Source organism: Protomyctophum parallelum, assembly GCF_964188405.1.
Source record: "Protomyctophum parallelum genome assembly, chromosome: 14".
NCBI lineage: Eukaryota > Metazoa > Chordata > Actinopteri > Myctophiformes > Myctophidae > Protomyctophum > Protomyctophum parallelum.
Window position 1 is genome coordinate 18,140,848 of NC_139709.1, and position 26,275 is coordinate 18,167,122.

The 26,275-nt window shown below is 42.0% G+C and overlaps 1 protein-coding gene and 1 long non-coding RNA gene across 2 annotated transcripts in view; one reads left to right on the top strand and one right to left on the bottom strand.

Moving 5' to 3' along the window:
- The window catches only part of pip4p1a (phosphatidylinositol-4,5-bisphosphate 4-phosphatase 1a), a 29,156-nt gene extending 12,193 nt beyond the window's left edge, over positions 1-16,963 (top strand). Inside the window, exons 6-7 of the mRNA XM_083782191.1 lie at positions 374-464; positions 15,615-16,963. Of these exons, the coding sequence (XP_083638317.1) occupies positions 374-464; positions 15,615-15,758 (235 nt within the window). The 3' untranslated portion in view covers positions 15,759-16,963. The remainder of the gene's footprint in view (positions 1-373; positions 465-15,614) is intronic.
- A 147-nt stretch (positions 16,964-17,110) lies between these two features.
- Positions 17,111-19,215, bottom strand: LOC310870852. The gene is made up of 3 exons (XR_014570269.1): positions 18,714-19,215; positions 18,154-18,659; positions 17,111-18,121 (listed from the first exon to the last, which is right to left on the bottom strand). It is a non-coding gene; the product is annotated as an uncharacterized lncRNA (long non-coding RNA).
- Between the last annotated feature and the right edge of the window lie 7,060 nt (positions 19,216-26,275).

Consider the following 26,275-nt stretch of genomic DNA (forward strand, 5'->3'; position numbering starts at 1 on the left):
CTATTTTGAAGCGTAGGATTTTCTTTGACTTATACCACGGATCACATTCCTTCATTAGTATTACCTTCCTCACAATAAGCTGCTTTTGGCATTTAGCAGGAGTTTACTCTCTCACACAGCTTGTTTTTACTCTCTCACACAGCTTGTTTTTTATAGGTTTTTGTTTTGCTGGGGGTGTGAGGGATAATAATCGTTGCATAGTTCATACAATACTTTAACGTGACCAGGACACCTTAAAGCTGTAAGTGTAAAATATTTGACATGAGTAAGGCCACGTTGTGTTTTGAAATGTTGGTCACACCAACAAACACTTTTGTAATGCGTTTCATCGCCTGACATTTCACACATTTCTGCTCACTGTTTTGTCACGCAGTTCTTCCATTGGTCAGAGGTATCCCCGGAGGCGGAGCTTGTGGTGTTTTCTACTATGTTTGCTATTCAGCATCTCGACCGCTGGGCTGATGGTGAGTGAACGGGACTCGTCTTCATTGCATCGTCATTCACACATCATTTACTTACACTGTGTGTGTGTGTGTGTGTGTGTGTGTGTGTGTGACCTCTCATCTCCAAATTCTTAATTCAAATACCACAAAGGTGCCATCTTATGAAGTGATTGTTATAGCCTGTTTGTATATTGATGTTATTGGTTTTAGGACTGTTTGAGAGAGATTGTGACCATGTTGTAATGCTGTATGATAGGTGTGAGAAAACCATAGCATGCATGTACAGCTGTGTGCGTTCCTTATCTTTTGTCTGACACCTGGTGGCGGCAGAAGGTAGTTGAACCCTGCCAGGGCATATTCCCTATATTGAATGAATGGAGGTCTATGGGGGCCGTGTGCAAAGATCCTGGTGCTGGGGGTGTCGGAGGCGTTGCTTAGCAACCAGGACAGGTGATTTTCGGCTAAACCGTTTCATATTTGGTGTAAAGCTTTAGGTACGAACATAGCAGATGACGTTCTTGGGGACGTCATCTAATAAGTGTCTAATAAGACAGACACTTATTAAGATAAGTGTCTGTCTGTCTGTCTGTCTGTCTGTTTCACACACTCACTCTCTGGCCTGTCTTTCTCTCGGGTGCATGCTGTCCAAGTCATGTTTCCAGTTTGCACACATCTACTTTCAGGTGATCTATGTGAGTGAAATACTCACACTGTGTAGAGCTTGTTGTTCACTTCCACTCGTGCTGTGACTTGCTGAATAGCCAAATGGAGAGAGAGCTCTCTGATGAGTTGTCCCACTGATTCAGCATACTATTCAGGCATGTGATCAGACGCTACTAATGGCTGACTACCGGCAAGAACTACAAAGAATTGTCGCCCCGGCACAGATGCTCCTCGATCGCCAGATATAAACCTTGATGTGCAGGAGTTGACAATGACTCCTCTGCACCACTAGTTCCCAAAATTAAAAACAAATTTAAATCAATGAAAAATCTAAAAAAATCCATAAATTAGTAAGCAAATGTTTAAGAAGTAGTGAAATCCCTTTCAAGCTCACAAGGCAGCATGAAGTGACGTGTTCTGAGCTTGTAGATCTTGCTATTTTCACTAGTTTGTGTCCTGGGCAAACGTCTAATTTCTTTTTTGGGACTTAAGCTAATACATTTTGGAACCACTGCTCTAGAGTCTAGACCGCCCGATGTGGTTAACCCATTCTGACCTGAGATCAGATTCTAAAAATGTCTATTATATCCTGACAGTTTCATTATTAACCCATTCTGACCTGAGATCAGATTCTAAAAGTGTCTTCGATTTTTCAAAAATAGCAGACCTACAAGCTCGTATCGCGCCACTCGGTGGCGCGATATGAGCTTGTAGATCTGCTATTTTTCAATAGCTATTGAAGTATTACAACACTACAAGAGTCTTTTTTAAATCGGCTGTCATATTATCCTTGTGGCTTTCACACTAAACGATTGATCGCAGACTAAGGATCACACACGGCAAGAGTTCACCAAGATGTGATCCAGACCCGATACATATAGGCTTTTATTCCAATTCATTTTGACATCTCACGCACGTGCAGGATACCGTGATACAAGCGCGAGACCGACACAGGACGCAACTCTCTCTCGCTCTCTCTCTCGCCTCTCACTCTGCGTGCACGCCACACACACAGGAATAGCCAGGCTACACAGGGCAAAATGTTTGTGATAGCGCTATAGCGAGACAGGATGTTAAATCTTGATTTTCATTAAATAACTGTCTCTGTGTGTGTGTGCGTGCGTGCACACACACACACACACACAGCTCACGAGGTCCAAAAGTTTGCTCTGCACTGTTGATTCCGATGCGGTTTTATCAACATTATTCAAGTGAAATGCGTTTAACATTTAACAGCAACATTGCTACCAATATGTACAACTCAGGGATTTACCCAAAGAATATAGTTTATATATATTATCATGATCATGATCATCTATCAATACAGTCGACAGACAGTGTCAGTGGTTGTCCCAGACCAGACTCTTAATCCCAAATGACTCCCAGGGCGCCGTAGAATGGCTACTCACTGCTCCTAGTAGGATAGATAAATGCAGTAAATGAGGACACATTTCACGTAATTGCAAATATACAGTGACACAAAAACACCCCAAGGAGTGAGGAGGACCAAATCATTATTATAAAATTATTACTTCCCATCATATAAAAAATGTTTATTGTGATTCGGGTAGCGTGCCCATTGTGAATACACCAACCTCAACAGGACAGAAATGTATAGTGAAGACAATGTCGATCTTTTTGATAATATGTATTTTTGCAGCTAATATCTTGATAATGTGTATTTTTGCAGCTAATATCTTAGTTATAAGTATTGTAGTTTTTAGTTTTTTAAATAGGAGTAGTGTCTACTGTCTAATGTCTATTTCCACTTGCCAAAGGAGACAGACGGGTTGGTTGGGAGAGAAGGCTCTGGTGAGGCAGGAGGACAAAGTCTGTTGGTTGTGACCACACAGTCATAACTGACTGAAAAACAAAACGGGATATACAACAATAATGCCCAATGATAAATATTTAGTAGGGTGCCAGCCAGGTCTGTGGCATTCAATCTGTTGAAGAGAGGAGAAAAAATGGAACGGGGGAGGAACTAGGCTAAACAAGATGATATCGCTGTCGGGCAGAAACCTCTCCACATTCTACCTTTCTGTGTTTTATTTATTTGTAAATTACTTTTGAGTAACAGTTTTGTACATACTGAATGAGGTTTCCACCTGACAGAGACGATCTATAACAATATACCCAATGATACATATTTTAGTAGTGTACAGGCCTTTTAAGAGAAGGAAATCTGTACAAATCTTTACAGGTAAGTCACAAGATAGATCACAAAACTCCCAAGAGAGCCAACAGTTTTGAGGCTGCTTTAGTGCTTTCTGTACCTGGTGGAACAGTCATCTCCCCGGGGTGTTACGCAGTGTGTTTGCCTTGTTATTCTTTAACGCAGTCCTCTCCTGTCTGCTAGGAATAAAAAGAAAACACAAAGCTTCTGTAGCTTAACAATGCATTACTTTGCAGGCACTCGTGGGTGCGTGCCTGTTATCCAGAATGATGTCTCATTTGTGCAACAGTAGTACGATAAACTTCAATTCCCAAACGCCCCCCACAATGTCTAATATCACACCTGCCAGTTCTTCCTAGATTGAGTGCTACCATAAATAATTTTCAAACGATAAAAAAAAGAAAAGTGTTTTATATTTAAAAGAAATATGAGAAACAGTTTTTGACAAGTGTGGAGGCGTGCATAGCTTTGCAAACTTGGCCCAGGCATCCAGCCAATAAGACACTAAGTGCTGGCAAGCTTAAGAAAAAAGAAGAAGCAGCTATTTAATTTATTTATTACATTTAAAAAATATCTTTAGCGTAGTTAAAGACATTTCATCTTACTGGAACCGCAACACTGTGCACAGCAAGATGCCAATTAAAGTCTCATGCCGTTATCGTTGGCCAAAAGGGGCAGATCTACAAGCTTAACAACGCTTCGCACCGTTAGGCCGCTGGTCGACCTGCTATTTCCTACGAGCGGCAAACGGGTCGTACGACAAGATGTAATTCAGACTGTAGGCTATGCCCCTAAGTGACTCATCAAAACTGCAGTGCATTTACTGGAAGGTTGGAACAAGATGGAAGATTAAAAAAAACGTCTGGAGCGTTTTGAGCATAACATTTCCACTAAGCATATTTGTTTATGAATATTTTAAGGCCAATATCAATGTGTTTGCATTAGCTTCTGGCTAGGTACAAGTGTTGCCGCCCCCACCCCTTCAGTTCCTCCATGATAAACGACATCTGCCAGCCGGTTTTCTTGGTTAAATGCTGTTCAGATGAAGTGGAGTGACGTTTGGCGAGTGAAAAGGACGACCTGTTTGGTTATTATTGCACTCTGTGTGACTCAAGGTAAAATGTTGTCTGCAGGTATTAAATATGAACATGTTTAACTATTTTCAAAGAATAGCTGATCTCCATATCCAGTCGCTCTGGATTAAGAGCGTCTGCTAAATGCCTAATTAAGAGGAAAAACTTCAGACCTCTCAAAACAAACCCATCAAGTTACTACTAAACCTCACACCTTTGACTCTCCTAACCCCTGCTCATTAGTACAGCAACTTGCATTGGGTCTGGTCTTCAAGATATTCAGTGGACCCATGTACCTGTCTGACTACTAAAAAAGAGGGCACAACAACGGAGTGAGCTCCAATGCTCTCATTCCCCCCCAGATTTAATTCATTCCACTATTATGCCACCAGAATGTGGAATGTCCTATCAACAGCCATCAAAAAGCAGCTGATTCGTCCGTTATCACTGTATTAAATATATACGAAATCAACCGTTATCAGGACGTTGGAATATGGCTAATATGGCCATACTGGCATACTGGACATTGTGGTGTTTGGCTGTATTCCCCCGGACTGCACGCATGCAGGGTGGTGCAGACATGGCCTGGTCAAGGACTCCCCCTGCTGAACGTGTCATTTGCAACTCTATTGTCGGGGCATGGAAACTAGGGGCTACTGATATTTACTATTCTCTGCCTATCGTGACGTAACTCAGACGGCGCTGAGTCTGGTCTGGTGGCCGTGGCAACGCTCGGCTCGCTGATTACAAACATCCTGAAGCGGGTGCACAAAGTGTGACTCCCTATCCTCCTTGAAACCGCCATAAAAGAGCACCTGGACCTCTGGAGTCTTCTAGCTTGCAAAAACAAAATATATAATACACACACAAACACAATGGGGCACAATGGGGAATGCCCTGGGGCTTTTTATTATTTTATTTTTTTTGAACTTTGTTTTTATTCAAAAGTTTTCTTCTTTTTTTTTTTTTTTTACACCAAATAATAAGAATGATCAAACACGATTAAAACATACGAATCAATGAAAACAAAAAACTGAAGAAAGAAACAAAAAACATACATAAAAAAGAACAGAAAAGAAAAACAGCTTGACATAACTACTATAGTACAGCATTTCCAAGTTGAGTTAGGCAGGAGAGGAACTGGGGACATGGCTCACAGTACACTTCAGAATCAATTATAAAAAAGCATTTTTGTTTTTTGACACAACCACTTCATGACATTTTTACAGATCCAACAACCTCTACACATATATTGAAACACCCAAATACAATATCACAGAAGTCCATTTAAGTATGAAACTGTCCATTTTTAATTGTAACCTTGCGGTCATTTCTTCCATTATATAAACCTGCTTCAGTCTCTGCTTCCATTGGGTTATTGTAGGTGGCTTTATTTCCTTCCAATTTACTGTTATCATCTTCTTAGCAATCAGTAAAAGTATCCTTAATATGTAACTCCATGCACGCGCCTCCTCTGGTATAATACCAAGCAAACATAACTCAGGACCAAAAGGAATATTCAACCCTAAACATTTTTCGATTTCCTTATTAACCTTTTTCCAAAACCCTGATATTATTGGACAGTCCCAAAAAATGTGTGTATGGTCCCCGATTTCCCCACAATTTCTCCAACACAATTCTATGGATGGTGTTTTCACATATGAGGAGATGACCAGAGGAGTATTGAAAAACCTAGTTATGAGTTTCCAATCGAATTCCTTCCACATCTGGCTATTTATTCCCTTGTGGCAGCCTTCACACATATCCTCCCAGGTTTTGTCTTCAATAATTATATTTAGTTCCAATTCCCATTTATCCTTAATATACCATGTGTTTTGAGAAACGTCATCCAGTGCTTTATATAAATTGGAAACATGTTTTTTAGTCGGGAATTTTTTTTCTGCAATACCAATGAAGTACATCTCAATATCATTTGGAGTCTTACTAACCAGCTCTCTCTCTCTATGGTCTGTGATATAATGTCTTATCTGGAAGTACCTGAACAAATCACTTGAAGGGAGTTTAAATTGCGTCTGGAGTTGAGCAAAAGATTTAAAGATCGTTCCGTCAAATAACTGGTTTATGGTTTTAAGCCCCTTATCAGCCCAGCGACTGAATCCAGTATCGCTTATGGATGGCAGGAAATCAATATTACCCACTATTGGCATAGCCCTTGAAACTGACCCTGGTCCCCACAGTGTTTTCTTAACTGCTTCCCACACCTTTAACGTATGCTTTATCCATTCATTTCCTATTTTAATTTTGTTTTTATCCATTGTTTTTTTATCAAGGAAGGGTAATGTTGACAGAGACACCCCTTTAATTGTGCTCTGTTCTATTTGGTTCCAAACTGTCTCTTCATCATTACTTATCCATGCTACAATTGCAGTCAACTGAGCCGCCCAATAGTAGTGCTTTAGATTGGGAAGGCCTAGGCCTCCCCTATTTTTTGGCAAAAGAAGTGTTTTGAGCCTTATTCTGGGCTTTTTATTTTGCCAAATAAATTTAGAAATCATTCGGTCCAGCGCCTTGAAGGTGGAGATGGGAACTCTGACAGGCAAGGACTGAAACAAGAACAGAAGTCTAGGCAATACGTTCATTTTTACCGTTTCAACTCTACCCAATAAGGAGAGAGGAAGAACATCCCATCTCCCCAGGTCATTTTTAATGGCTCTAATTAATTTTGTATAGTTTGCCTCAAATAATTGTGTAGGATTTGGTGTAATTACAATTCCCAAGTATCTAAACCCTTGTTTAGACCAACGAAATGTTACATCATTGTTTAGTTGTGTAGGCCAGGACCCAGAAATCATCATTGCCTCTGATTTGCTTTCGTTAATTTTATAACCTGAGACGGAACCATAACTTTGCAGGCATTTCATGAGTGGGGGAATAGAGAGAATTGGATTTTTTATAAAGAGCAAAACATCATCGGCGAATAGCGCCACCTTGTGGACAAACCCTCCATCATCTGGAATGCCTTGGATCTGAGTATTTCGGCGTATAGCTTCAGCTAAACATTCTATGCTGATTGCGTAGAGAATCGGGGATAATGAGTCCCCCTGTTTTACGCCCCTCTCAACCCTGAAAAAATCTGAACAGTGACCATTAACTCTGATTCTTGATTTGGAATTATTATATAGCAAATTAATCCAAGAAACAAATTCTTCTCTGAAACCCATTTCCTTTAAAGTCTCTTCTAAGAAGAGCCAATCTAATCTATCGAATGCTTTGACACCGTCAAGGCTAAGAAGCATCGATGGGTCTTTATCCCTTGCAGCTAGTGACTGTATGTTTAATGCTCTCCTGATATTATTTGTCCCCTGTCTTTTCCATATGAAGCCCGTTTGCTGGGGGGATATTAATCGTTTAATGTACTTTTGAATTCTATTTGCTAATATAGAGGTTAGTATCTTGTAGTCCACGCACAGAAGACTGATTGGGCGATAACTAGAACACTGTATGGGGTCTTTTCCTTCCTTATGTAATACCGTTATGATGGCCTCTGACCATGATTTTGGGGGATCCCCTGTTGATAATACAGAATTATATAATTTGCATAGCCTGGGAGAAAGTTCGTTTGCAAAAACCTTGTAGTATTCCCCTGAAAAACCGTCTGCTCCTGGAGATTTATTATTTTTTAAGTTGGAAATTGTTTCCCTTATTTCCTCCTCAGTGATGCGTTTTATTAGTTTGGATGCTTCCCCCTCTGCCAATTTATTTAATTCAAGGGGTCTCAAGAATTCAATGATCTTTTCTCTTTTAAATTCTTGTTCTTGCCCCTTGTATAATTGTTCGTAAAATTTTGCAAAGGCATCCGAGATCTGCTTAGGCTGCGTTTCAACCAGGTTGGTTTCGGGGTGTCTGATCTTAGCCACAGCGCGACCAGATTGGGCCTTCCGGAGTTGAAAGGCCAACAACCTGCTCGCCCTATTCCCCATCTCATAATATTTTCTATTAGTATACCTAAGTGCCCCCTCGGCCTTGTGTGTTAATAGCTCATCTAATTGTTCTCTGGTTTCTTTTAATTCTTCCAGTGTTTTCCCATTCCCAAACTGTTTGTGTTCTTTTTCTAGTCCTTTTATTTTGTTTTCCAATTCTTGTTGTTTTGCAAGCCTTTGCTTTTTTATTCTCGCTCCTATAGAAATAATCTTCCCTCTGATTGTGGCTTTACCTGCATCCCAGACTACTGAGGGTGAAACAATCCCATCATCATTTATAGCAAAGTACTCCAGAATGGCACCCGTTATTTCCTCCTTAATACTAGCATCTGATAATAATGAGGTATTAAGCCGCCAGTACTTTAAGTGGTTAACTGACTCAAAGCTAACTTTCATAGAAACTGGGGCATGGTCTGAAATAGTGATCTGTCCAATAGTGCATTCTCTGATACGAAAAAGATCCTTCTTTGACACACAAAAGTAATCCAACCTAGAATAACTGCCATATACTTGGGACATAAATGAAAAATCCCTTTCATTTGGGTGGAGATGTCTCCATGCATCTACCAAGCCTAACTCCCTCATCACGTTTGTTAAACCCATGGCCTTTTTGGATAGAGTTTTTGTTGATGACGGTAGTTTATCCCACTTATTACTCAAAGTACAATTCTGATCTCCTCCCATGATTATAAACCCCTCTCCTTTATCTGCAATTAATGCAGCAATCTTTTTACTAAACAGAGGGCAATCTTCGTTCGGGGCATACACATTCAAAATGATGACCTTTATGCCTCCTAGTGTCCCAACCACCATTATATACCTGCCCTCTTTATCCTGGAAGGTTTGCTCATTGCTATAATATACCGATTTACTGAATAAAATAGCCACCCCTCTCTTCTTACCACCCGCATACGACGCTCCGTACACTTGATCTACCCACTCTCTTTTAAGTTTTGAGTGTTCAATCTCAGACAAATGAGTTTCCTGTATCAAAGCCACTGAGCACTGCATTTTCTTCAATTGACTAAGTATCTTTTTCCTTTTTATAGGGTTGTTGAGACCCTTTATATTATAGCTAATAAAATTTAAACCTGCCATATTCTTTGCTTTTCATTTTTACATGCCTCCCCTCCTCACCACACAAGCCCAACTCTGCACCATAAACACACACAATGAATTCAAGCTGTATAAACACTGAAAAATAAAAACAACAATCAAAATTCCCCGTAGAATGCTCCAACCCAAAAACCAAAACACACAACACCCCTTGGAACACCCTGGGTAGAGAAAAACACTCTTGTTTTGCACAGAGTGCAGCTGCAACGGGCCACCTCCTGATGTCGCCCTCGTCCCATTGCTCGATTCGCATATCTCTTAGAGCATGCATTGGTCCCCCACCTCTACCCCCACTAAAACCTATCTGAAATTAAGAAAAGAGGAATACTAGGGATACTTAGCCCCCCCCCCCCCCCCTCCCCTCGGCAAGCACCCCCCTTGATGATACTGAAATAAAACCATATCGAGGATATTCCCATGTCTCGCTGTCCCCAAAATACACTTGTTACCCAACATATATTTGCATAATTGTCATTAATAACCAAACCAAAATGATACCTCTGTATTTAGCCTGCCGCCCCCTTCATATATTATTCACAAACTCCACATCAGTCAAAAATAAAACAAAAAAAAACAACTTAACAAATCCTTGTGGACTGACCTTCATTTTTACACATTTTATCTGTCCCCCCCCTCCCACATTCCCACCCTCTCCCAAAGCATTCCCCTATATTCAAATAATAACCATTGCCTTAGTTTTTCTTTTTTTACCTTAAATTCTTATTATACTAACAAATGTTTCAATTCGTCGCAACATCCCTTCAGATGATACTGACCTCCAGGACGTTCATAGATGTGATTCAGAATATCTGGATACCTCTCTGTCCTAGACGTCCTTGGCTGGGATACTTTAATGTCCGTTGCTATTCTTCTTGGTCGTCATCTTGAATGGTGAGTCTGTTGTCATCGGGATTCAATGGACTGCATTTTTTTATGGCTCTGATGTCCTCCAGGTTCAGTTGACGGCTCCTTCTTTTCCCTCCTTGTGTCTTCCACCCGTCCTGCGCCAGCTCCCTGTCGAACATGTCTTGTTCCTCTGCATCCACGATGATTTCAAACTGCTTCAGTGTCTCTCTAGCATCCAGTAAAGATGGGAAGACCTTCTCCCCGGTGTCCAAGAAGATCTTTATTTGGGCCGGGTAGATGGTGCGGGCTTTGATTTTCTTATCTTTCAGCTTTTTAATCACTTCCCACACTGCCTTTCTCTTTCTTTGTAGATTCTGTGAATAGTCGTGGTCAAATGCCACTCTCCTTCCCTCATACTGGATGTTTCCCTGTGACCACGCTTGCGCCAAGACTGTCTGTTTTACCCCATAGTCAAGGAAGCGAATGATTATGGATCTCGGTGTTGCTGTCGGCTCCTTCGGTTTGGGCACTGTGGCTCTGTGCACTCTCACCACCCTTACGGACAGTTCTTCTTCTAATTGCAAATTTTCACACAGGAATCTTTGTATAAAGCCAGGCATATCATTCTTTTCTGCGTTTTCTTTTATGCCATACACACGGATGTTGTTTCGACGTGACATATTTTCCATTTGGTCACACTTAGCAGCTAGGCTGGACTCCTTTTTTAGCAAGTAAGCTAATGCTCTGTCATGTAGCATGCTCCTGTCTTCTGCGTCACTTACTCTTTGCTCTGCCGTAGCGACTCTCTGGTCCAACATGTCCATCCGTTGTTTTATTTCAGTCATGGATGCTTCCAGTCTGCCCAATGAGGTCTTTGTGTCCCTATAAAAGTCACTATTTTCAGCTCGGAGCTTCCGCAGCTCTGTTAGCATCTCCGACTCCACGTTCCCTCCAACAGCCATGGCTTGCAATGATTCACCGGTTAGCTTTAGCTGCGTTAGCTTCAGCTGCCTTGTATTTGGTCTTAATTCAGACTCCTCTGTGTTTCCTTTGCCCGAACTTTTCGTAGTCTTGCCTTTCACCATTCTTTGACGACCATTTCAGTATATTTTCGTATTCATTTGTTAGGTTTTGATTAGTTTTAAGGCTATTTTGTAAATAGGTTCAGCGGAGCTAGTCTTTCACACGTCTACCTCGGTCATGACGTCACCGGACCAATGTCGCCCTGGGGCTTTTTGTGTTATCCTTTTTAGCATTATTGAATAAGTGTAAGTGTAACTTTTTTGGCAAACAAATAATACAAATATGCAATCGATCAAACGTTGACATACAGTAGACTGGGGCAGCCCAGGGGCGGGCAGACTGATGACCTTATGATTCCGAGGTGGCCTCTCTATCCACCCCCATATATCGAAGAAGAGTCACAAATTCTGAGAAGGAATTGTTTTTGTGCTTGTTTAAATATTGATTGAATATTGGAACTCTCAAGAGTCGCCTCCTGAATCTGAAGATGGAACGTATCCCATCTTGTGGTGGAATGATCTTATGGTCTGCACAAAATGTAGATCATGTTACAACCGCCAATAACCATCTGACCGGTGCTCTATATCGGAACACTCAGAGTTCCTCCCCAAATGTATATTCACTTCAAAAGTTATGTGAAAAAAGGACACTATGTTCTGTGCTAAAGACTCTTTGAACCTCATTAAAGCTAACATTTTATTTGAGACTTCATACGCCCTGTGTGTGTGTGTGTGTGTGTGTGTGTGTGTGTGTGTGTGTGTCACTATTTTCGTAACACGGAAACGTCAGAAACTGGAATTCAGTACATGAAATATGAATTAATCTGGTATGGCTGTGTTATGGCTTTATTAGCCATATAGTCACGGCAGTTGGCAATTAGCAACCCCTTGACTGTTTGCATAATTGATGCTTTATTATAGTGTGGTCCATCACGCTCTGGGTTTGAGTGCGTCATTATGAGCACATTGTGGCCATGATGGAAGAAATTACAACATATTATACATACCATATTTAATATCACCCATGTACAGGTCAATTTGTTCAACAGAAATCACATTATTGTATAGTAGGGCATTAACATAAAATTCGATTGTTCGACTAGCAAAACGATAGTCGACACTAAATCAAAAATCGAGTAATCGTTAATATTATATATATATTTTTTGCTTTTCTACAGCAGACATGCAACTGTGAGCTCTGTTGTTGTGTTGGTAGTTCTCCAACTTAAGTACTACTAATCCATTCCTGGCTGATTGTTTTCATATCATATACAAGCCTACTGTACGTGGGCGGCGGTGGCAGCATTCAAGACAGATTTTCAAAAAGCATATCGCTCATAGGCTCATACGCTCAATGGGGACATGGGGGACTACAGTGTGTAAATACTTTTACTATTGGTGAGTTTATTACTGTAGTTTGTTCAACAAGTTAGATTGGAGACGTGTCGTCCGGTACAGTAAAGTATAGCAGGAATCCCTCCTCACTCTGCCCAATATTATCCAGTTTGGTGACAGTCAAACTACAGTAGCTCTTGCTGTGATTTCACGTTTCTTTTTCTTATTCATCTTTCTTCATGCTTATCCAACAAAAGTGCAGGCGTGCGGCATTATTAAAAACAAACGGCTATGCCGCGCGATCATAGTTATAATAGTCGCGATGGAGTGAAGTAGTTGATCATCTGATTCATAACCTGCTATCTAGCAAACCTAGTATGTAATCATAACCTCCTCCTAGCTTGTAGCTCCTTCTAAAGACCAAAGGAACTGTGGTTGTAACTTGAATTGAATGAAAAGCATCGCATCGTTCATTCCTCCTCCCCGCTCCATTCTCCTCTGTGTTCTGTGAACGTAACGTGCTATGCTGCGCCGTAGAAAGGTCTTGTGTATCAAAAATAGCAGATCTACAAGCTCACAACGTGTCCATCCGTGAGTCATTGTGGACTTGCTACTTTGACTTGACTTGTAACAGCTGATGTGAATTTTGGCCAATCAGAGTGGCATTCAGAGTAATCTAGTAAGAGAGTGGCGACACTAGCATTGACTCCAATTGTAACAATGGAATGCGGAAGTGCTCATTCTATCTCAATGGGATAGTTCCAATGTTTGGAACTATAGCCCATAGGCACCCGCTTTGAGGTGAGATCAAAGCGTGACGCCACTCTCTTACTATTCCACTCGGCCTGCATTCACTGGCTCTGTTTTGCAGTTAATCCTTCACTCGCTGGCCGTTTCAGAACACAGTGTTTTAATGCTTGATTGGATGGGAAAAAAAATCATATTTTACCGCCGAATAATCGACTATAAACCGATTTTCACGTTTGGTTAATGCCCTATTATATAGTATTATGAGCGAGATGACAGAATGACAGCGTGATCACAGAAGCATTTATTATACACTTCCTGACAATTCATTGGCTGGATGGTATATGGTGCATTTATATAGAGCCTTTATCTAAGGCGCTTCACATAGATTGTGCGTCAATTCACCCATTCACAGTTTCACACACACATTCACCCATTCATTCACACACACATTCATACACCGATGACGTCGGAAACCATGCAAGGCACTAGCCAGCACATCAGGAGCAATTTAGGGTTCAGTGTCTTGCTCAAGGACACTTCGACAACTCTGGGGCAGCCCGGGTTCGAACAGGCAACCTTGTGGTTACCATCCAGCCACCCCTGAGCCACGTCAGCAGGGTACCACTAGGGGTGGGTCCCGAACCTCGGGACCCACCCCTAGTGGTTCGGTTCTCGCTATCGGTTCCCACAAACACGCAGTCACACGATATTTCTTTATTTTCTTCCCTTAATAGACGCGCAGGGAACAGAGCTGATCTACAAGCCCACACTGCGTCGCATCAGCGACGCGTTGTGGGCTTGTGGCTTGCAGAGGCGGAGCTATGTCTCTGCATGGAGTTGAGTTAGTTGTTGAGGAGTCTAAGACAGTGACACGCGTTTCTTAAACGTAATTTTCGTGAAGTTTATGGGAGGAAACTTTTAAGAGAGGGGACAGGAATCTTGCGCCTTGCCTGAGTCTTCACTGCATACGTGCGCAGCATTGAATCAACATGAGACGAGAGAGGAGAGAGAAAGCGTTGGTGCACTCACTTCGAATGCGCACGCACCCCCCCCCCCCCCCCCCCCGCGTGTGTGTGTGTGTGTGTGTGCCCACAACACTAAAAAGGAGGAAAACTTGTATTATACAGAATAGATAATCACTATATTATCCTCAATAAAGGAGAGGATGTTATACTATTCATTATACTTCGTCTTAAATTGACATTGAGCTTTTTTGTTAAACAAACATTTGCGTGTGTGTGTGTGTGTGTGTGTGTGTGTGATCGATCACGGCGTAGGGTTCAGAGGCCCAGTCAGTTTAGAGCTTGCCAGTCACTTCGAAGAGAGGTGGCGAAAAAACTAAAGATAGCCTACTTTGGGCAGCCACATTTCTGTTAGTAGCGCTGCCCCTCCCCCCCCCCCACTTCATTAGCGATGGTAATTTGCCCAATCAATCGTGTGTGTGTGTGTGTGTGTGTGTGTGTGTTGCTCTCAGATCTCAGACATGCTTTTATTTGTTATTGGTAACAAGAGAAAAAGCCCACAACACTAAAAAGGAGGAAAACTTGTATTATACAGAATAGATAATCACTATATTATCCTCAATAAAGGAGAGGATGTTATACTATTCATTATACTTCGTCTTAAATTGACATTGAGCTTTTTTGTTAAACAAACATTTGATCTCATACCATTTTGGAACCGAAATAAGGAACCGTTAAGAACTGGAATCGATAAGCAGAACCGGAATCGGTACCGGATTCGCAAAAATCCAAACGATACCCATCCCTAGGTACCACACTCCTTTGTTAGTACATAAGGGACAGCCATGGCCCGTCGTGTTGTTCAAATGTTCCTTTTCACACAAATCACACATACCTGCTCAGTCCGAGCAACAGTCAAGTAGTTTTAACAGTTTACTAATAGGACAGGAGTACCTTAGCAGTTCTGCACAAAGGTGCTAACTTAGCACGATGCGATGTGATGCACCTGGACCACTTGGCCAGCGGGCGCCCAGAGAAGTGTGTTTTTGAGCAGTGAATCACATGTTCAGTTGGACGGGGACGGCGAAATCACAAGGTCACCGCACGGTTCGGCTCGCCCAGCATTGTCAGAATTTCCCTTGAGCAAGACACTCCTAACAGCTCCCCTTCTACTGAGTGCTCACCAAAACAATCTACCTCCTACCTTCCTGCCATCTGCAGGAAAAGTAGCTTCCCTTCCACCTTTACGGATCCATGTTCTGACCTCTCATCTCTCCTCCTCTGCAGGCCGGGACGTGGCTGCAGGCCCAGACCTACCCGGGCATCTACGCCTCCTGGGCAGTAATGCTCCTCCTGGTTCTCCTCACACTGGGCCGGGCCTTCTACTGGGCCTGCATGAGAGTCAGCCAGCCCCTGCAGAGCTTCACATAAGAACACCTGACCCGGTCCGGTCGGACCGACCTACCTACCGCCCGCCCGCATCGCCTGTCCCCCGACCCCAGCCCAACAACCCGCAGCTAGATGGAGTGAGGGCTTTAAAATATTTATTTAAATCCAAACTAAAATGTATGGGGGAAAAAAAAAAAGATTCTTCCCCTTTCCTTGTTCTACCTTCTACATTTTAGTCAATGTTCTAAATGTGATTCTTGAAAACTGGACGGCTACCAAAAGAAGGCATGGTCTGCTACTGCTCCATATCTATCGATGACTGTGATGATGATGACGACGATGCTTATAGCCAATATGTATATCTATATATTCTAATATTGTGGCCAGTGAGTTTTCATTTTAGCATTTAATTTAACAATTCTTAACTTTTCCCCCACCCCCCTTCCCCCTCCTTCCCCCCTCCCTTCCCCATCCCCTGTACCTACACTGTTTTTAAAATGGTCACTTTAGTCCGTGTCACATGATCCATTGCACCAAAGCCACTTCCTGAGAAAAGGGCTGAGTTGTGTGTCTGCAACGCTTTCCCCAATCCCTTGTCTTACGGGAATAGCCGCGCCTTTTTCGATCCTCTTAATTTGTCATTTAGATTTAGCATCTGGGCATTTATAACATTATCGATTTAATCGTTGGAGATGAAGGCAGTTTAATGGTGGTAAATTACAGTAATGAAGTCATGATGGTAATTGATCATTGCCGTTACGCTATCCCCCCCCCCCTTTTCTGAGCAGAGATCAAGTACTGCTCGAGTGGCTGTCTGCAATATGAAGCCAGGCATTTCTGTAGCTAAACCTGTTTTAAAAACGCACTGTTTATTATGTGGAATTGTGCCCCTGGGACTGACTATGATCCAAAGCAGCTTGGAAGCCTTAAGAGAAATAAGAAAAAACTAATTTGTGAGAGAAGGATTTAACAGCCCCTTTTACACGCACACAAACACGCACACACAAAACAAGGAGCATTGCTATTTGGAGTTGTGAAGGCTTGAGCATTAGTTTGTCAGAAGAACTGCCAGCCGATCTACTATAGCTGATCTGCTGTTGTTGGCAAAGAGACTTGGTGTAGATGAAAGTGGTCAAAGTTTTTCTTAAGACTAGAGGGTTTGAGTGGTTAACAACACTGCCAGGCTTTGACCACCCACTGATGGAATCATGTCGATGTTACGCTGAATCATCATAGTATCCATCAAATTACTTTTAGATTTGAGCTCTGGCTACCAGCCTTTTTGACATACGCAGTACTGTAGGTCCTTTGTCAATCTTAATTTGATGGAATTTCATTCCTCCAAATCATTTTATTTCTCTTTTCGGTCACTAAAAAAACATGACCTTAAACACCTGGATAATTACACAAAACTTAACACACTTCAGCAAAATGCCAGTGAGATGTTGGTGTTCTCAATTAGATTACATAATTTAGGTCAATTGTGCCATAGGCTAATCCTTCCCCCTACTCCCATGCATATACAAGCATATGGGACCTGTTTACCCCTACATTTCAAAATCTAATGAGAATCCAATGTTTGTAAAGGTGTCAGACTTCAATAACAGTCACGACACAAATAGGCCAATATATGCCAATAGCCGAAAGATGTATACATTATTTATATCGTTACTGTCGGGCAGAAACCTTATCTCCACATTTTAACTTTTTGTGTATTTAAGGGTAAATTAATGTCCTACTTGATCATACTACAGCGTCACACAAAAGTAGCAGATCCGTGACCTTGAAACACAGTGCAAATCTTTGAAACAGTTTTGGACATATGAGGTTTCCACCCCACAAACGATGCACTTGGTTAACTAGGATACAAAGGACATGCATGTCAAAAAGGCTGTTCTGGCCTTCATATAGATGGAGGCTGGCTGTGCAGTGTGCACATAAGTGGTTATGCTTGTTCTTGTTTTATGTTTTTACTGTAGTTGCCTATAATAGACGGGTGGAGCTCTCCCCTTGGCTTGGCTTGTGGACTACTTGTCATGGAAGGGAGTGCCACCCACCTTTTGGCTTTGCTAGCTCTTGGTCAATATGGAGCACACCTCATCTCCCAAAGGTAGAAGTGTCTAAATGAATATACATACACTATGTCTGTGGTCCTCAACGTGGTAACGGCTCCTTTGTTACAGCTAGATATATATTTTTTGTTTGATTTGTAAATATATTTGTTGATGTAAATGAAACTGACTAAATGAATTGTGTTGCACAACCGTGTGCTTTTTAACACTAGGTGATTTGTTTTTTTGTTTTTCATTTAAGAGGGTTTTTTTTTTACATCCCTTCCACTTGTTACATATTTAATGATTTCATGATCAACTAACCTAATAAACCACGTGGGTCCAGAAACACATCTACACCCCCCCCTCCCCACACACACACACACACACACACACACACACACTCACTTACTGTATGCACATTCACACTCCTCAAAATGACCATGAACCACATTCCAGGATAATATTTCAGTCTTTATTGCAGAGACACAGCACCTTACAGTGAGCCACACAGCACACACACACACACATACAGTACATACACGCACACACAGCTAACGGGAATGCGTTTACCCAGCATGACTGAACTGAGGTAGCAGATGAAGGAGGTGGTTCTTTTGGAAGTATATACTATGTTGTTAGTTCTGTATGTATGTCTCAAAACATGTCCCATCGTCATGAGTCATCTCAGCCCGTTTAAAAGCTGCAATCCGTAACTCTGTTTTCAGTGAATTAAACCTTACGTTTGACCCATCTGTATGGGCAGTGCAGCCCGGGGAACACCAGTAGTCCCTGAGCAGGTTCCAGTGGGGGTCCCCAGCTAAATGAATCAATATCGCATCATAATCAGTTTGACCACTTCCAACCCCTATATACATGGGTTATTTGAAATCTTGTATCTTGGGAAAAAAAAATATGCTAATGTTTTGAGAACCACTCATTTAACATAACTTCTATTGAGAAGTTTCAGATTGTGTGGCCAGGCACTAGGCAGTATGACCACTACTGGTTGACAAGGTCGTCAATAGACATTTTGGCCCTCCCACTGCAGGGCTCGGGACCGCTTCAAATTCTTCAAAAGTACTTGAAAGTTATACCGTTTGCAGCTTTAAACTAAAAGTGAGAAATATGTTGCAATGATTTGAAATCATCTCTCTTATTTTCAAAGATCGTTCAAAGATATTGCCAATTTGCCATATTGGATTCATGGATGCACAGGAAATAAGTGAGACATTCTCAATCCATTGTCAGATGATTTTCTTTTATTTATTTATTATGTGATTTAAGATATAAAAGTTGAACATGGGATATGTTTTGGGGCGTAAAAATCTTATGGTCTTATCCCTGACTGTACAAAATGTAGGTTACTATGTTACAAATGCCAATAACCAACAACCTGGCTGATGCTCTTTCAGAGTTTGTTTACACAAATAAAGACATGATGATGTATGAAAGCAGACTGTTCATTTACCAACATATACTGCCGGGTGGAAACCAAGTTGTAAGTCCATAACGGTTACTTTTCAAGAAATGGAATGAAAATGTTCAGAAATTGTGGCAAATCAGGGGGTTGGGGGGGGTAGGTTTGGGATCGGGAACTGGATCCACCATTGAGGAAACAGGAATCGGTTCCATCACATTTGGAACAGTTTCCAGAACTGTTTTTCATCCCACTGTCAAGAGCTGGTATGTGAACTTTACAATTCCAGTGGTTCTTAAACTTTTTAATTTCAAGGACCACCATAACGCTGAGAATGTACAAAATGTAACCCCCGTTGAGGGTCCATTTGGTTCCATGTGTACACTCAGAGTTACATACCTGCAAGCGTCCATTTGGAACCCCACTAGGAATCTTTAGGGGGACTGTTAAGGAATCGGACTGTTTAGAGGGAATCTTTAAGGAACCAGAATCATTCAATTCTAAAGGTTGCAGCCAGACAGCAAGTCACAGGTTCCATTCCAGAGCCACTCAATCACTCTTCACTATCCATATACTATATACTATCCATACCAGTAAGACGCCTGGGGGCGAGAAGCATCACAAGCACTGGCCATATATGGAGGATATCTTGAGTGTACAGGGTGTGATGAGGTCAGATCAAGATATGGAATGTCAGAACAGGTCAGCTGCATATATGGAGATCTAAGGGTGTCAGCGGGGGCAGTGTATTGAATGTACAGGGTTTGATGAGGGCCCAAGTAGGGCCGGTTGAGAACTCTAGTTTTGGGGCATTCTGCATAATACGTATACTTTCTACTTTTGGTACTGCAACAGAGTGTTTCTACTATGATACTTTTATAGGAATATAAAGGGAATCAGCCCAGCTCCTAATCCAGACAACAGTCTTGTCAAAACTCGACTATTGTAACTCCCTCCTTACTGGCCTACCAGCATGTGCATTTAAGCCTCTCCAGCTGATCCAAAATGCCGCAGCTCGCTTGGTCTTCAACCAGCCAAAATTCTCACATGTCTCCCCCCTGCTCCGCTCCCTCCACTGGCTCCCGGTCGCTGCCCGCACAGAATATAAAACTCTGATGCTGGCATTCAAAGCAACCAAAGGTATGGCTCCCCCATATCTTGCAAGTATGATTGAACCCTACAAACCCTCCCGCGCACTCAGATCAGCCAACGCAGGGAAGCTGGAAGTACCCTCACTAAAAACGCCGGGACAACGCTCCACACGTCCCAAACTCTTCTCCCTTCTGGCTCCAAAACTGTGGAATGCACTTCCCATTGCAGTCAGAACTGCAGCATCACTCCCAATCTTCCGCCGTAGTCTGAAAACCCACCTTTTCAGACTCCATCATGGCCCATAGCACTTACCCTACCCCCTTAGATAGCATTTCCGTAGACTTAGATAGCATTTGATACAGACTTATAGCATGTTACAGTATGTAGACAGCACTATAATTGCATTGTATATAGTCATAGCACGCCATAGTACATATGTATAGCACTAGAATTTCGCGGCCGCTCATCCCAGAGTTACCTTGCCGCGCACTATGGGAAGAAGGAAATTGCGGGAGTTGACTCCACATGTAGTAACGGATGGGTTATTAGTTATTATTATGTGTCCTTATTAGTGTAGTGTAGTCAACACTTTATGGCTCATACACACTGCCCGGTATTTGCTCCGATTATGCTGTCGGGGAGCATTTTTGGAGCTGACCGACAAAACGGCTGATCTGACGTTAAGCGGTGCCCAAAAGGTAGATCAGGATCTACCAGTATAGATCACAAAGGCTTTGCAGGTAGACCACATGACATGGCCCTAATAATATATATAATTTTAATATAAAAAACGATTTTTGCATCTGCCGCTTGAGATGACCTGAGATGACTTGATTGATTGACATCAAAAAGGGCCTGTCAGCTCAAACACACAATGCAATACTTGTTGTTGCGTACAATCATCAGTAGCAAAGTCAAATACCAAAAATAAAAACCAATGGGATGATAGTTTTATTTTGCTGGTCGTTTTGAAAGTATCTCTGAAGTAAAAAAAGTGTGGGCAGCCCTGGTATAGATGATTATATATATATATATTCATTCCGTGGGTAAATCCCTGGCTGTAGGCTACCCACATATTGGTAGCATATTACCTATATTAGCCAAATATTGGCGTTACGCATTTCAGTTGAATGATGTTGTGTGCGCACGTGCGCGTGCGGAGAAAGACAGTTATTTAATGAAACTCAAGATTATAACGTCCTGTCTCGCTGGCGCCGTGTATAGACCGATTCCGTACCGGTTTCATGGTCGCAGCCTACGTATTTCCTGTAGGCGGACTCGTCGTAGCTGCGGGGGTAAAACCCTCACCAGGCGCACCTCTTCCACTACAGTGAACGGCAGAGTGACTGATGTTAGTTTGCCTCAAACTTTACTCCTTTACCTGCTTTTTTACTAACACTAACATTACAAAGATGCCCAGAACATCGAGATGAACCTGTGTAGTTTATGGCTGCTCCAACAGTAGTGGCAACATAACAAATAAAATAAAACGGAATGTCTAATATCCACCGCGATGGCTGAGACCAGAGCCATTGAGTAATGGTTGAGACAAAGCAGTGAAGAATCCTGCAAGATACATAATTTCAGTCTTACCCAATACCCAATCTTTCTGTTTTATGAACACAAGGCTGCTGTATTTTATACCTCATACTAAGCATTTAAAGTATGAGGTATAAAGTACAGCAGCCCTGTGTTAATAAAACAGAAATATTTGGTATTGGGTAAGACTGGCGTTATGTATCTTCCACTGCTTTGTCTCAACCATTGCTCAATGGCTCTGGTCTCCGCCACCGCGGTGGATATTAGACATTCCGTTTTTATTTTATTTTTATGTTGCCACTACTGTTGGAGCAGCCATAAACTACACAGGTTCATCTCGATGTTCTGGGCATCTTTGTAATGTTAGTGTTAGTAAAAAAGCAGGTAAAGGAGTAAAGTTTGAGGCAAACTAACATCAGTCACTCTGCCGTTCACTGTAGTGGAAGAGTGCGCCTGGTGAGGGTTTTACCCCCGCAGCTACGTCGAGTCCGCCTACAGGAAATACGTAGGCTGCGACCATGAGACCCGCTACGGAATCGGTCTATAGGCTGCACGGCTATTGCTGTGTGTGCGTGTGCAGGCAGGCGAAATGGCGAATTTGAACGGTGTAATTGTAATAGTTTGGAACAAACCAAGTTCTGTGGAAGAACAATGTTGACGTAACTAAGAGATTCGCTGAGTAAGCGATATTTTATATACAGTGATTTAGAAGGAATAAGCAAAATCGTGAGGCGAAGATTCCTCTCCTTCCTTGTTTTATTCTCCTGCGGACAGGACTGTCAGGGAGACTATCAGAGCAGCACAGGGGAGTGGCTTAAAAGACGGGGTAGTAGTTGCCAGGTTGGCGAATTGTAAGCGAGTCGTAGTGTGTGTTGAATGGCATTTGAATGGCATTTGTGGGCTTGTGAATGCATTTTCTCACATGTAATTTGTGCTCACTTGCATAGACCTGGCGAATTTAGCGTGGTGAAAGGGCAACAGTGTTCTGGGGGTGTGGGTGCTTCGGGCGATAATGTTTGTAGTAAACAAATGCATTGGCGGCGTGAGTGTGGACGGGAGGCATTTTTGGTGGTAGTGCCAGTGCCAGTGTTTGGCGGGTGGTGTCGAGTTTTGGCGTTCGGCACGATAGGAGGAGATAGCGTTGCAACACTGCGAAGGTAAGTGTGTGACGTCACTGCCGTGTGAGTGTGTGTGGGTGTAGTGTGTAAGATGGTGTTGTGGGTGTTGCAATAGCGACGTAGCTGTTGTGGCTTTGGGTTTCTTGCCATGTGTTGGGTACAACTTCTCCAATATAGAATAGATAGTAGTATATATGTATAGTTTATATGTATAGTTTCATTATATAGATATTCCACTGTTACTTTCTTAGCTTACGCATGTTTCATGATAAATGCTTTTATGTGATGTATTCCCATGCTTTTTGTTCTTGCTTAATGTAAGTCGCTCTGGATTAAGAGCGTCTGCTAAATGCCTAAATTGTAAATTGTATAGCATGCAGCACCACAGTAAGGGTGAGGTACAGGTAAGATAATAAGTCCAGAATACGTAGCAGGGTTTAACACTTATTAAAATAGGATAACAATATAAAAGACAGTATAAAGCTGACTTAACATCTGACCCTCTGCGCTTGGGCTTGTCTGGTGTGCATAATGTATTAGACTTATAGACATAAAGATTGACCTGGCTGACTGTACTTGGACTGATCGAGTTAGCATATGTTAATTTTTTTCAGGACCCCTGAGAGAAAGAGATGAAGCCACATTGTATAAAATTGTGTTGCAATTTTCATAGATGGATTCAGACTTGTTCGATAGCATCAGTGTTGTTGTTGTTTTTGTTCACACATTTCTTCTTCATTAGTGAAGAGAGACAGGAAACGGGGAGAGAAACACAGGGAATGACATGCAGCAAAGGCCGTCGAGCTCGGGACTCGAACCCGTGACACGCTGTCAGGCTACATTGAGACCCGGACCTCTAGGCCAGCAGTCTGAGCCACACATCTTTTCTATTAACATGGATTCATGTTCATCTGTATTATTTTAACCAGATAAAGCTTCAACACGTCATTGGTAAAATGACCTTTTCCGTTCTGTACTTGATCCGCTCTTTTTTCCCTCTGAACCAAATCTTTATATGGAAAGTAGCCGATCTACAACCTCACAGTGCCTCACGCGGCAACGCATTGTGAGCTAGTAGACCTGCTATTTTCGGCGAATTTTTCCCTAGAATAGGGATGCTAGGATTCCAAGTAGTTCATGGAAATCATAAAAATAAAGTTCCTGTCACACAAAGATTTGGCGGCCCCCTTTTAGTAACTCTGAGGACCCCCTACAGGTCATGGACCCCCTGTTAAAGACCCATGGGCTCTGGGGTATGAACCATTTGCAGAATAATAGTGTGTTATTGATTGCGACCAAGCGTATTTTATGCGAGGGATTATGCGAGCAACTTTGTCATTGGTTTTATCAAGTGGCCACTTAACCATCACTGATGTTTTGTTAAATTAGGCCCATAGGACCAGAACCCCTCTCCCCATTGTACTACACTATAACATTTGTCTGCAACAATACAATTTAACACGTTAATGAATATGAACAGGTTAATGGAACAACTGATCAGCTTAAACTGTTTTTAATACAGTTTAATGCTCTCTTTTCATTACATTGCTTGATTTTCTTTCTATTTTCTTGCTGTTCTGACCTAGAAAAGGTATAGAAGCTCCCATCTGCCTGCCTCTCTCTCTCCCGCACGCATTTTTCTCCCACGACCTGGCCCCTTTCTGGCCTCTTGAGTTTCATGCGGATATATTTTTTTGCCTGGACACAAAGAGATGGAAGGATTAAGGACACTGAGAAACCTTTCAGAAACCACAGCTCCCTGGAGAGAGAGAGAGAGAGAGAGAGAGAGAGCGATGGAAGGAGCGACTCGAGCGAGAGAGAGAGGAGTCAGAAAAAAAAGAAAAAGAAAAGACAGTTGCTCCCGTAACCTTCTGGCTTTAAGTGGCTCTGATTCAGAGGGCATTCTGCTGCCGGCAACACATCACCCACCACGTTCTTCTCTGTCTCTCTCTCTTCCTCTATTCTTCTCTCTGTTTATCTGTCTTTATGTCGGCCTCTCCCCTTTGGACATTCACACATGCCGTTTGGCAGTGGTGGAAAAAGTACTCACATGTTTTACTTATGTAAGTAAAAGTATCAATACTACAATGTAGAAAGAACTACACTGTTACAAGTAAAAGACCGGAATTCAAATACAAAAAAGTATTGGTATCAAAATGTACTTAAAGTACCAAAAGTAGAAAGTATACTCTTCATGCAGAATGTCTCAAAGTATAACACAGGCTTTGAAGTGTTTACATTTTACGTACAATACCTTTCAGCATTTTACAGAATGCTAAACTAATAAAAGGTTGGTGTTTGCATGTCAGTCTCTGCTTTGATATGGAGAGACGGGAGAGACCAGTGATTTCCAACCTGTGGGTCCCAAATAATTGGCAAAACTCTATGATTTTATTGATCACATTAATGTTAATTATGTAAAAGATATATGTTTTGTATTTTTTCTTGAAAGTTTTTTATTTTCATTGCGGTACTTATAAATAGGAACTTAAAGTACACGTATAATGTTAGTTCCATTGATCCGAGCTGGAACACAATCAAATTGATCATTAAATTAAACAATGGTAAATGGTGCATGTATATGTCGCTTTTAGCCACGCTTTACATAGATACATGCATAATTACATTCACCCATTCACATACACATTCATACACCGATGGCAGAGGAAACCAACCTGCACATCGGGAGAAATTAGGGATTCTACACTAACTCTGAAAATACCCGCAGTCCACCCATCTGAACACAAACCGGGCCTTGGTCCAGAAAGGGTTGAGAACATTTTTATAACTAGAAAAAGTGCCCCTCGGGCAACAGCTCTAGGATAGAAGCGTTTTTTGAAAAACAAATAAAACAAAATTTCTAATTATTTGTTTATTGGTTTATTGTCATGATTTGTCAGGAGACGAGTTGGCTGTATCCGAGGCTTAAAGGTCTTTAAATAAATACTTTCTGAAATTCTCTTCCGGTGCCCTCGTCATTCTGAAAGGGGCGACTGCGACACTCTATAGAGATAGTGTATGTAGATCGATAAAATGTGTACGAGTAATGAAATGAAATGTGTTTAGCATGTTGGCGCTATAACAGGCCGTTCTGAAGAATTTGGGGCAGAGGTTAGTCGTTGGCATCCAGGGAGTGTGTGCAGATTTTGGCATCGGCCAGGCCAGGCGGAGATTATAGGTGTATATACGGACGGACGGACGGACGGACGGACGGAGTGCAAAACATACTCTCTCCCCATGCCTTCGGCCTGGTGGAGACAAAAACATTTCCACCAGATGAGTTCAGTCCAGTGTAGTTCACTGTAGTCTTTCTCTCTCCCTCATCCATGTTTTTGTAAG